Source organism: Lactuca serriola, chromosome 1 (genome assembly GCF_051521515.1).
Source record: "Lactuca serriola cultivar US96UC23 chromosome 1, Lser_US96UC23_V15, whole genome shotgun sequence".
Classification (NCBI taxonomy): Eukaryota; Viridiplantae; Streptophyta; class Magnoliopsida; order Asterales; family Asteraceae; genus Lactuca; species Lactuca serriola.
Genome location: NC_136408.1, coordinates 228,394,249 through 228,407,240, shown reverse-complemented (window position 1 = coordinate 228,407,240; position 12,992 = coordinate 228,394,249). Strand labels below are relative to the sequence as shown.

Here is a 12,992-nt window from a genome sequence, read left to right as displayed (position 1 = left end):
ATGCTTTTTAATAATGATTGTAAAAAATTTCAACATGTGTTACATAATTGATTGATTAATAAAAATATTAATGTTTTGAAACTCCTAACTCTTAAATTTATATTATTTAATTTGTTAGTTAACTAAAATATTTTTCCAACATAAAGATAACATTTTTATGTTTGGTTACTCATATTTGTTTATGTAATTAGAAAACAAAGTTTACATAGAATGACTACTTCAATTTCACATAAGAATCCATACCACTAGAGAGGTATGTTGTCTTTAACCGGTGTTAGGAGATCAACATACCCTTTTTAATTATTTATATTAATGCTTAGTAATATCTATTTTATATTCCTATTTATCTTAAATTTTAGGTACAAATTAAGGAAGAAGATTCTCGGCGCACCAACATGAAGTCAAACGTACGCTTTGCAAAATATGTAATTAAAATTAAATATGATATTTACAAATCAACTTATTTTAAAACTTTTGATGACATTTATGTATAATGATATATTTTGTATGACTTCATTCTTAATTGCAATGTTTAATATTTGAAAGTTCATATACGAAACCTTGGATGTTTTGGTGTAATATAAATAATGTAATACAAACTTTATTAGTTCAATATTATTTATTAATAGTTTATTCAAAACAATTTATTTCTTATTTTATCCAAAAAAGTATTTTCGGACATAAGAAAAGTATTTTCGGACATAAGAAAAGTATATTATAAAAGTAAAAGTAAAGTTTATAAGGTAGGGACTATATACAATAGTATCAAAATATAAATTGATGGATTTTTATGTTATTTGATAATTCGGTTAATGCCCAAAACATGACTAAAAACGTAAATTTCAACATATTTATATTTTTTTCCATAATTATTTTAACCACTTAAATGTATTTTTGCGCAAACACGCGAGGTTACGCCTTGTATAAGCCATGTGCAAATAATATCCATGGATTAACATTTATAGTAACTGTATTTAAAACAAAGGTTACATCGATGTTACCTAAGTAAAATAGTTTCTAAAACAATGATTAATATATAAAAAACAATCGCATACTGACATACATAAAACCAATCAAAATATATTATTATTTTATGATATTAATTATCACCCGTAGTTTATTAATTATCTAACAAAATTGTCAAAGGTGTCAATCCAAAGTAAAACAATGCATGAACGACGACCTCACTATATAAACACACATCCGATCCACCTATGCATTCAAGAGCATCTTCTTCCCTCCAATTTCCTCCGCCACACAAATCCGTTGGATTCTGATCAGAAACCCTCCAACCAATTCTGGTTCTTCTCCGATACTTGGAGATTTGTTCAAAATATTCCTCTAAATTCTTCATCTGAAACACACACACACAGAGTTAGTGTTTGTGACATTGAAGTGATCAAGCAAAGCTTAATTCAGCCATGGCCAGCCATCGTGATCAAAATCCATTCATTCATGACGATGATATCAATCCTTTTGCGGTACCTGTGTTTTTTTTTCTCTGTAAACACAAAAAAGTAATCAGTATATATATATATTCTAATGAATTCACCGTAATCCATTTGTAAAATGTAATGTTCAAAATTTTTAAAAACAAAACTCAAACGATTGTGATTGGTAACCTAGAAAAAGATTCATGATTCATATAAACTTCTTAATTATTATATTCATTTAATATTTGATTAATTATTTTTTATAGAATCATAACAAAAATCATCAAGTCCCTCCAAGCTCCAAGCTATCAACTCTTGATGCTGAACCTCCACTTTTCTACGGTCTTAGTGGCGCTGCCGTATCTCAAAGTTCTCTTGATACGCCTGCGGTAATTCAAGTTTTTAATAGTTTTATCTTTTATGTATATATTGAACTAATTGATTCTTTCATCTTTCATTATATCCTTTAAAAGCAAACCAAACTTATATATATATATATATATATATATATATATATATATATATATATATATATATATATATATATATATATATATATATATATATATATATATATATATATATATATATATATATATATATATTTTGTGTGTTAAAACTTATGAGATAAATGTCATTATTATTTTAGAAAGTTCATTACATTTTATATCTTCACCGGATCTTTATATAAAATATTGATTTTGCTGTACAAGATTATTTTATTTTGTTTTTATTTATGAACATCTCGTATGATTGATAAATAAGAAAACAATTTTATTAAACTGTTAACTTAATTAAAGGGTGTATTTGTTTCAAAATGAATCATGAGTTGCTTAATGCTTAGTCTTGTAAATGTGTTTTGAAAATAGAAATTAAAGAAGAAGAGACAGGAGTTGGAAGCTAAGGAGGCTGAATTGAACAAGAGGGAAGAGGTAATTTATTTAAGGGTCAAAAGTAATAGTTTAATTTCAAATCAACAAATTTATCAAAAATTTCATGTCTATTATAACCACAAATAATTGTTACTGAAATTAAAATCTAAAAATATATTTTCATTTTGAAGAAAAGACAGGCATGAATCTTTTTCTATTAAAAAAAACCATTGTATGAGAATTGACTTTTTATCATTTTTTAATTGATAATCAACTTTTAAATTTTATCATTTAATTTAACAAGTCAAACTCATGAATTGACAGTGCCAACACAAGTGACAAAATGACCGGCTCTCTCATTTAATAGTAATTTTTAAGTCAATCTCCAATCCATTCAATTTGAAAAAATACGTTTACGTTGATGTGACATTGACATCAAAATTAAAAATTACCGTACCTTCTCTCTTTCTTCTCATCGATTAAATGGTAATTTTTAATATAATAAAAATCCAATCATAAACCTGGTTATTTAGATGAATTACAATAAATCATCCATAAAAGAATCAAAACTGTTGGATTCCGAAGACAGAGGTGTCAATGGAAAATTTAAAATGTTATAACTCATGGAAAAATAATAGGAGAATGTTGCCATGTCATCAACATTGTTGACATGATATATTCATCGCTCTCTATTATCGATATGTCAATGACACGCCATCAAGACCATGTTGTATCATCAACTATTGTCATTGGTTATGGGTATTTCTTAAAATTGAATGTCTAAACAGCAAGGTTTTGAAAACCGAATTGGAGAACGAATCGGTCATCTTACTAGTTCGATGGTTCAAGTGGTCCAACCAGTCGGACCGGGTCTTAAAAACCGGATGATGTCATAATTATATTTAATTACATAAAAAATACAAAAAATAAAAAAAATAAATATTTTTTAAAATTTCCAGTTTTGACAGGTTTTACCGGTTCAACCGGACCAGTTTTTACTAGTTTTCACCGGTTAACACGAATACCGGTTTTTTGGCCTTTAAGAACCGGATCCGGGACCGGTTTCCGGTTGAACCGGTCGAACCGGCCGGCCGGTCCAGTCCGGTTTTCGAAACATGGCTAAAAAGTATAAATGACAGTTATATAAACTAAGAAAAATAAAAACTTGATTGTTATACCATGCATTCTATCATGTTATGAGTAATGCGTAAAACTTGATCTTGTTTTTTTCAGAATAAATTATACAATATGATATTGTTGCGAAGAAACACTTCCCCTTATTATCTTTAATCAATATATGAAAATGAATATCAAAAACCTAAACCTATAATTATATCTAATTCTTAATAGTTATTTAACTGATTGCAGATTCTTAGACGAAAAGAAGAAACCCTAGCAAAACGTATGTTCTTAACTTCTTATCACTATATGTTATCTTAATTATATGGACCCTTAAATGATGAACTAAAAGAAAATGGAACCTAAGATGACCATAAATGATCCACAAAGTTGGCTTTTGGTGGTATTAATTGCAAAAATGATCAAAAGTTAAGCTATGTCGGATGCCAATATATACCAAATTTACATGTCATATGATGCTCATGCATGGAGTGGACTGGTGTAGACTAGATAAAAAGGTGCCTACAATCATGCACCTTTTTTATTATTATTGTTTTTTTTAAGAAGATGTATATATAAATAAATAAAAATCTATTCCCGAAATCTCTTAAAAAGCCAAGTCTATTAATTAGTGACTACAACAGTTTGTTTATAAATATTTTTCTCATTTTTATTGTTAATTAGCTGGTGCTGTCATTAGACCTAAGAATTGGCCTTCATGTTACCCCCTTGTTCATCACGATATTGCTAACGACATACCACTTCATCTTCAACGTATACAATATGTTGCATATGCAATATTATTAGGTATGTTTACTAGTTTTGGTTTTTGTTCCTATAATGTTTTATGTTTATATAAGATTGAAAGACAATAAGATTATATTATGTTGCTTCAGGAGTGCCAATTTCGCTCTTTTGGAATGTTCTTCTAAGTATAGCAGTTTTTGCGCGTGGAGCAGGTTCATGTTTTATGATCATTTTGAATACTATTTTATATTTAACTCTATAACTGATTTTTTTTTTTCACCTTAAACATTTACTTTAGCCGGAGTCTTTGTGTTCTTCTCCATTATCTACTTTTTCTTAGGGCCTATGGGAGCCTTTTACTTTTGGTATCGTCCACTTTATCGTGCTTTTAGGTAAGCTTGTTTTCGATACAAGTACTTGTATAGTTTTCAATGCAAAGTCCAAACTCCAAACCATATAATGTCAAACTCCCCACAAACATAGTTTAAAACACTCGATCATATCGGTTCTAAATCAACACTATAAACCAAACCTAGTGTTATGCTCTTCACTTTGTACCAAAACATCAAACTTGGTTTAAAACACTCGATCATATCGGTTCTAAATCAACACTATAAACCAAACCTAGTGTTATGCTCTTCACTTTGTACCAAAACATCAAACTTGATTTATACATATGTTGTTGAATATTTGATATGAAAGATTTTAAGTGTTGTTTTAGACGAAAACATTATATTTATTAGTATAATAGTGAGTGTATGTTAGCGGTTCTAAAAAAAAATATGTTCCTTTTAGTGTGTAGTCGGAAATTCAGAATAGACATAATTGGTGTTAGAAATATATATGTTAGACGTTCTATATTATTTTTGGTACAACGGTTAGAAAAATGTCTGATAAATGTGTGATAGGGAAAATGACTTAAGAGCCCAACGAAGTTTTCAAACCGTTCAAAAAACTCCAATCATGTTTTGTTTGTTCAAAAAAACCTAAAAAACTTAACATTTTGTCTAAAACCCAACTAAGTTATACTTTCCTGAAAGTCAAATAAGAGAAACAGATGACGTGACTTATTACCGTATCGGGAAAATGACTTGTTAGACCAACAAAGTTTCCAAAACGTTTAAAAAACTCCAATCATGTTTTGATTGTTCAAAAAAACCCCAACAAACTTGAACAAAACAAAACTGAGATTGTTTGAACGGTTTGGAACTTTGTTGGACTTTTTAGATAAAATGTTAAGTTCGTTGGGTTTTTTTGAACAAACAAAACATGATTGAGGTTTTTTGAATGGTTTGAAAACTTTGTTGGGCCTTTAAATCATTTTCCGTGTGTGATAATAACCCAAAATATACATTTTGATGGATTGTGTCCTAGATCCAACTTCCAAACAATCAATGAATCATCTCCCTTATGCTTTTCAATGTATGTATTCCGTAAATCTATAAATTTCCCTTTAACATATTTATCATATACAGGACTAATAACGGTACAAGCTTTGGTTGTTTTTTCTTCAACTTCTTTGTGAGCATCTTACGTCTCTTCAACTTAACATTTTTCTAACAATTATATATTATGACTTAGTTTTATTGTCCAATAGAATCACATTGTGTTCTTTAGCTTCGCTGCAATCGGCCCTCGTATAATATTTGTCGGACTACAATTCGCGTGAGTTCCTGATACTTTTTTTGAGTTTCATCCATGTTTCCTCTTTACTTTCTATTCAATAAAATAGAACTTACTTCCAGATTTGTTTTTGTTACAGAGGGCTCTTGAATGCAATGAGCCTAATAAGCGACTATCCTGCCCTTGGGGTAAATTCACAATTTCACTAATGTTGCGAAACTTAGATTTCTTTTATTTATTTTCTTTTTAAGTTGTAATAGGACACTTAAAATGTTTTTATTTTGTAGATTATGAGTTTTATAGGATTCGGCTTCTTTGCGATTGAGGTACTTCTAAGCATATGGGTTTTTCGACAAGTCTACATGCATTTTCGAGGGAGTGGTGGCAAAGCAACTACAGTATCAATCGACCTTTGAGCTATGGAAAAATAATCAAATACAGTATTAGTTTTCAACTTTCAGCTAGACCTAGACATAGTTTTGCAATGAAATGAGGTCGATTTAGTATTTGGTCATGGTTTGTTGATGGTCCATTGCTATTTAGAAAACGACATTGTTTTCTTTTTGTTTTAAAAAACTTATTTTGTCAAAATTTTGAATAATTATTCTTTATTATTTACATTTGTGGTTTATTGGCAGAAAATTCTAAAAGTGATTCAATTAGACTTGGAATTATTATAGTAGTTTTTTACATGCTTTAAAAAAATTGTTTTTCCATATAACTCATAATTATTCTCGACATGTTTCACGAAATAAAAATATTAAAACATATTGAACAAAACGTTTAATAATAATAATAATAATAATAATAATAATAATAATAATCTTTATATAACTTTCGGTTCTTATCTGTTTTTTAGATCAAAACATGATTTAACATGAATATCTTGTTGTAACACCTTAAATTTTAGACAAAATTTTTCATTTTTAAATTACCAAAAACCATAGTTTCACAATCAAAGTTATGGAATACAAGATCATAGCAACAAGCATTAAAGAAAATGCTCATTGGCGGCGACAAAAGTCGCCGGTAATTATTCAAGTTGTTGCTGGTAATAGTAATAGCGGCGACGCGTCACTGGTAATAAGTCGTCGTTGTTGCTTCGTCGCTATTGATCAACTTGTCGCCACTATTAATAGATGTCGCCACTATTGATAGATGACACTGCTAATAACATAGTCGTCGGTAATAACATTGTCGCCGGTAATATGGTCGCCGGTGATAACAATTTTCATTTTTTTATTTTTTTAATTTACGATTTTGGTTGCCAATAATAATATCGTCGGTAATAACATAACAACATTCGATTAAATATCAAAAATAATATTGTCGACGCTAATCACAAAACAAACATCCGATTATAATTAATTAAATATCAAAAGTCATAATATCCGATTAAATATAAAAAGTAATAATGTCGCCCGGTAATTACATAACATCCGATTAAATATAAAAAGTAATAATGTCGACCGGTATTAGTGTCGCCGGTAATTACAAAAAACAACCAAAGTTTTACAATCTATCAAGTAGCAAAGCGTGACAACGTATGCAAATAGAACTCCTCCTTACATACCATCATCTTCATTCTCATCGTTTCCTCGATTATTTTGGGATTGAAAAAACGAATAAAGCTCATCCATACATGTCGGGTCATTGAGCATTCCACGAAGATTTTCCAACTACATAATTAATAACAACATATATAAACTTATAAGTTAAATTATCAAACATAAACAAAAACTATCAAAATGCTCTTTGTTATTTTTAAACTAAGACAAATCAACATGCATTTTACGATGCTAAAGTAGATTGTTATTTTTAAACTAAGACAGAAAAAAAAAAACAAAACAAAAGTACGTTGTTATTTTTTGCACTTGGGACAAAAACCTATTTACCAAACTTTTTATCAAATAATCACCACAAAACCAAAATTACCAAATCAACATGCATTTTACGATGCTAAAGTAGATTGTTATTTTTAAACTAAGACAAAAAAAAACAAAAGTAAGTTGTTATTTTTTGCACTTGGGACAAAAACCTAGTTACCAAACTTTTTAGCAAATAATCACCACAAAACCAAAATTACCAAATTAATATGCATTTTACAATGCTAAAGTAGATTACTATTTTTAAACTAAGACAAAAAAAAAAAAAAAAAAACAAAGTACATTGTTATTTTTTGCACTTGGGACAAAAACCTAATTACCAAACTTTTTAGCAAATAATCACCACAAAACCAAAGTAGATTGTTTTACCTGTGATGGTTGTGGTGATGGTTGCGAAGGTTGTGGAATCGGCAGGAGAGTAGAAGGTTTACGGCCAATGCCTCTAATATGGCCATGTCGCTTTCCCAATACTTTCTCAAACACAACTCTTTCTTGAGCAGGTGTTAACTGACTTTCACCTTGAGTTTGTTCTAACAGCTCTTCAACTAACCGATTCTGTAACTCTAAAAAATGAGTAACAATTAAGTATAAATAAAAATTTAATTATATGATAAAATTATAATTAAATACTTACATATTGTTGTTCCGCCTCAGCAGTAACAAATACACTATTCTTATCGGTATGAGCTTTGCGAAACGTTTCCACTCTCTTAAGGTTTTGTTTAACTTTAGAAATTAGATTATATTTTAGATAAATAATTACATGTATCGTACGTTACCTTCTTATAGCAAGTACTGCTATAGGAGCTCGACCCCCCACGATTCACATTTGTTTGCATTTCACGGATTTTTTTGTTCCTTTCTGAAGCAATTTTGTGTTCGTCTGCTTGGAAATACTTAACTGCTTTCTTCCCGTTATCAACTTCCATACCCTCTGGAGGGTTGGCTAATGCTCCCGGGATATCTTCATACTCTCCGACTGTCAAAAAATATTCTTTTGCGTCAGCTTTACGTTATCGATAACCTTTTAACAAAGCTGCTTGAAAACTCTCTGTCAACATATTAGCTTGTACATCCTAGTACATCTGATCCAAATCAAACTTTTTCTACAAAAAAAAAAGTTAACCAAGTAAAAAACAATTATAGTTAACCATATAAAATATATTTAAATAAATAATTACCGCTAAATATTGTACGTACTACGGTGTCCTGTATTGCGGAGGAAACTTTTTTCCAAGTCCATTTATCAAAAGGGACCATCTGCCACATTGTTTTTCCAACTTCTCGGGAAAACATGTCTTTCGGCTCTCCTACGGGATCAAATGTGATATCCCTATCATATTTCATGCTAATGGATTTTCCCTGGTTCCGTAAGATCGCTTTTTCAAGCTTTATATTTTTCGCTTTGCCTCGAACTTTCCTTCGTGCACGTTGCTCAACTACAAATGTAATTAAAAATTATTAGAAACGGCATTTAATTTATAATAACTGAACAAAAATAGTAAATAAAAATTCATAATAAGACTTACCGTCCTGCTCGTGATGACCAGCACCTCTACTACCTGGGAGAGGTGGGTCCTCAGCTCCATCACCCCCGTGTCCACGACCCATAACAGCAGCCATGATATACATAAACAAAAGCCATATTATCATTATTTCCTGAAAAATTATAAGATATACAAATACAATTTTTATTACAAATACACATTACATAGAAATAAACATTTACATTGGAATAAACATTTCTATTTAAACTAGAAATCCAAATAAAGTTCATATTACAAACACGTATTACATAAGAACTATTCTAATCAGAATCTTCCTCATATCCTTCAGTGTCTTCTTCGATATCATAATCAAAATCGGTCTCATCGTAATCATTCTCGCAATCAGAAACATCATTGACTCTACCAGTTGGCGGAGGAACTTCAGTTGCACTTTCTACATCAACAATGACTCTAGGAATGTTTTGAAAGTACATGTTGAAATCGATAAAAAGTGGAGCATCGGATGAACAGATATTTTGAAATACATTGACATTGTCTACATTTTCGTGTGACCCATTGTCAACATTTTGGACACAGTCATCGTTCGATGGTAGATCCCAAATACTTCGATGATTAACATCCTCGACAACACACCGATGGTTGTTGTTTAGCTCTCTAATGTAGAACACTTGTTTGGCTTGTGAAGCATATATGAGTTGATCATCTTTGTATGCTTCGCGTCGTGTGTCGATACTGGTGAAATTATCACTAGAAATAACTCATGTTCGAGTATCAAACCACTTGCAACGAAATAGTACAGTTGAATAATCATGTGTATACCTCAACTCTATAATCTCTTCTAACTGGCCATAATATTTCTTGCCTTTCTCACCCACTGCTAAAACCCCAGAGATTTGTGTTGTACGTTGTGTGTCACGACTAAATACCATAAACCTAACACCATTGATTATGCATGCGGTGTAAGAATAGGCATTCATTTGCGGACCCATTGCAAGAGCCGACAAATCTTTGTAGAATTCTGGAGAGTTTTATATTTTCATTTGATGAACCTAGCAATTATAAAGTAATATGTATTATGTATTCGTTAGATCAATGAAACAAATTTGTTTATTAATTTATATTACCTTTTCACGAAACCAATTATAAAATTCTCTCTTTTCATCACTTTGGGGATGTTCAGATTTGAATTTCCTATGTTGATGACCAAAAGATATAGATTTAAAAAGATAAAAAAAAATTAAGAATGAAAGTTAGAGATAAGATTAGTTACTTGATATACTGTGTGACTTCTTCACAACTATTCAATACAAACCATTCCATGTTACGCATTTCCGTTAAATTAAGAGTTTTGATTTGAGTTGTGTTGGTCGGTCGACATTTAGACTCAAACATCCAAAACTTTGTTTTTCAATGACAACATCTTCATTTCTTTTTGGACGATTCTTTACATCTCGAAAGTACATCGAACAAAATGATAAAGCTTCTTCAGCAACATAACCCTCAGCTGTAGAACCTTCCGGCCTCGCCTTGTTTCTGACATAGTTTTTTAGTTTTTTCATATACCTTTCAAAAGGATACATCCATCTCATACATACCGGGCCTCCGAAAATCGCTTCATAAGGTAAATGCAAAAGTAAATGAACCATAATGTCAAAAAACGCTAGAGGATAAATCAATTCTAACTTGCAAAAGATTGCAATAATGTCTACTTTTGCTTTCCTCATATCTTCCACCTTCAATGTTCTAGAACAAAGTTGCTTGAAAAACGTACAAAGGTCTACAATAGGTGTATATGTGTCTTTGTCTAACAACCCTCTTACTGCAATCGGTATCAAACATTGCATAAGAATGTGGTGGTCATGCAATTTCAACCCAATAATGTTAGTATTGGTATCGTTTACTTTCTTACTGATGTTAGAACCAAACCCATCTGGCAGCTTAACATCTTTTATAAATTGACAAAAGAGTTGTCGACTAGATCTCGTGAAAGAGTATCTTGCATGGGGTCTATGAAACTTTTCACCATTTTTTTGCAACCATTCATTTCTCCGAATGTTTAGAATTCTCAAGTCCTCTCGTGCATTTGATGTGTCTTTGCTTTTATCGTTCATTAGAAGAGTACCTAACAAACTCTCATCCACATTTTTCTGGACATACATGAGATTTATGTTGTGTTTCGATTGTAGAGAAGACCAATACTCGAGTTCGAAGAAAATACTTCATTTCGACCAGTTCAACTCGTAATCTTGCCGCTTTGGCTCCCCGCCTCCATGCTCAGGATGTTTACCCGGTTTACGAGTTAGTAGACGACCTAGTTTCTCTTGTATGTCGTCATTACTAAAGTGTCTCGGAGCGGGTCTTGTCTCTTCCATCTCGTTAAAGTCCAACCTCTTTCTTAACAGATTATTAGCATCTAGGAAACGACGATGACCGATATATACGACTTTGTTTGTTGCACGGTACGAAGGAGTGTCTTCATTGCAAGTAGCACATGCTCTATACCCTTGCCCACTCCAACCTGATAGACTACTACGAGCTGTCCAGTCGTTTATTGTCCATAACAACATATCTCTCATCGTGAAGAATGTGTTTGTCGCCGCATCTTTAATACGTACGCCTGAGTTCCACAAATGTTTAAGCTCTTCCACTAACGGCCTAAGGAAAACATCCATATCCTTACCAGGAGCTTTTGGGCCGGGAATCAACAAAGTCAACATGAATGATGACTCTTTCATACAAAGCCAGGGTGGCAGATTGTATGTGGTGAGTATGATCTGCCATGTGCTATGTGGATTACACATCTTTGCAAATGGATTGAAACCGTCAGCTGTAAGACCTAGGCGTACGTTATGAGGTTCACTCGAGAAGTCGGGGTATTTTTTATCAAAATCTTGCCAATGTTCCCCATCAACAGGATGAAGCATCACACCATCTTCTGAACGTCTGGTACTATGCCAAATCATATTTTTGGCAGTGTGCCTCGAACAACATAAAATTCGTAGTCTAGGGGTCACAGGAAAGTACCGTAACACCTTATGAGGTACTTTCTTACCCTTGGTGTTTTTATCGATCCATCGGCTCTCTTTACAAACGCGACAAACTTGCAATGAATCGTGTTCTTTCCAAAAGAGACAACAATCGTTTTTGCACACATGTATCGACTCATACCCCAGACCAATAGACTTCAGTTTCTTTTTGGCTAGATAATGTGAAAGGGGAACCTTGTTGCCTTTGGGAAATGCTAATTGCAACAACTCAAGGAGTTGATCAAATGAACTATCAGTCCATTTGTTGTTCACCTTGATATGCATTAACTTTTCTAGAAACTCAAGGGAAGAAAAGATGCAACCAGGATACAATTTAGTTTCCACTTCTTCCAACAACTATGAAAAATCATCATTGAAACATCCCAAAATACAGCCTAAATTTTTTTGTTTGAAAAGCATTACTAAAACATAATTATCCATAATTAAAAATAAAACAAGTGTCATGTGTCTCAAAATCTCATATCAAACACTGTTTCAAAAACTGAATAAGAAAATATCAGAGTCAATAAATCCCAGGCGGAAAACTGTGGTGTGTGCCATGCCATCAACTCAAGCCCTTCCCTTTGCTGGCGGAAGTACTTGAAACCAAAACTGAAACTGTAAGAACGAAGCTTAGTGAGCTCCCCCAAACTACCACGTACCATACAATAACATACAAAGAATACTGGGCCTTGCCCACTGCATTGGACCGAAGTCCAGAATAACTTGGGCCTTGCCCACTGCATTGGACAGAAAGTCTGGACTAACTAAGGCCTTG

The 12,992-nt window shown here is 31.9% G+C and overlaps 1 protein-coding gene across 1 annotated transcript; it reads left to right on the top strand.

The window, feature by feature from the left end:
- The first annotated feature begins 1,225 nt into the window (after positions 1–1,225).
- Positions 1,226–6,385, top strand: LOC145049723 (secretory carrier-associated membrane protein 2-like). The gene is made up of 11 exons (XM_078998093.1): positions 1,226–1,481; positions 1,700–1,822; positions 2,303–2,365; positions 3,674–3,707; positions 4,109–4,231; positions 4,321–4,383; positions 4,470–4,563; positions 5,647–5,692; positions 5,769–5,836; positions 5,934–5,982; positions 6,082–6,385. The coding sequence occupies exons 1-11, from the start codon at positions 1,422–1,424 to the stop codon at positions 6,208–6,210; spliced, it is 852 nt and encodes a 283-aa protein (XP_078854219.1). The 5' UTR covers positions 1,226–1,421; the 3' UTR covers positions 6,211–6,385.
- The last annotated feature ends 6,607 nt before the right edge of the window (positions 6,386–12,992 follow it).

Bases quoted from the DNA above. Each gene is read 5' to 3' on its own strand.
- LOC145049723 (XM_078998093.1), top strand. From the start codon at position 1,422: ATGGCCAGCCATCGTGATCAAAATCCATTCATTCATGACGATGATATC. The intron at 1,482-1,699 runs GTACCTGTGTTT...TATTTTTTATAG, and splicing joins ATGATATCAATCCTTTTGCG to AATCATAACAAAAATCATCA. The intron at 5,693-5,768 runs GTGAGCATCTTA...ATTGTCCAATAG, and splicing joins GTTTTTTCTTCAACTTCTTT to AATCACATTGTGTTCTTTAG.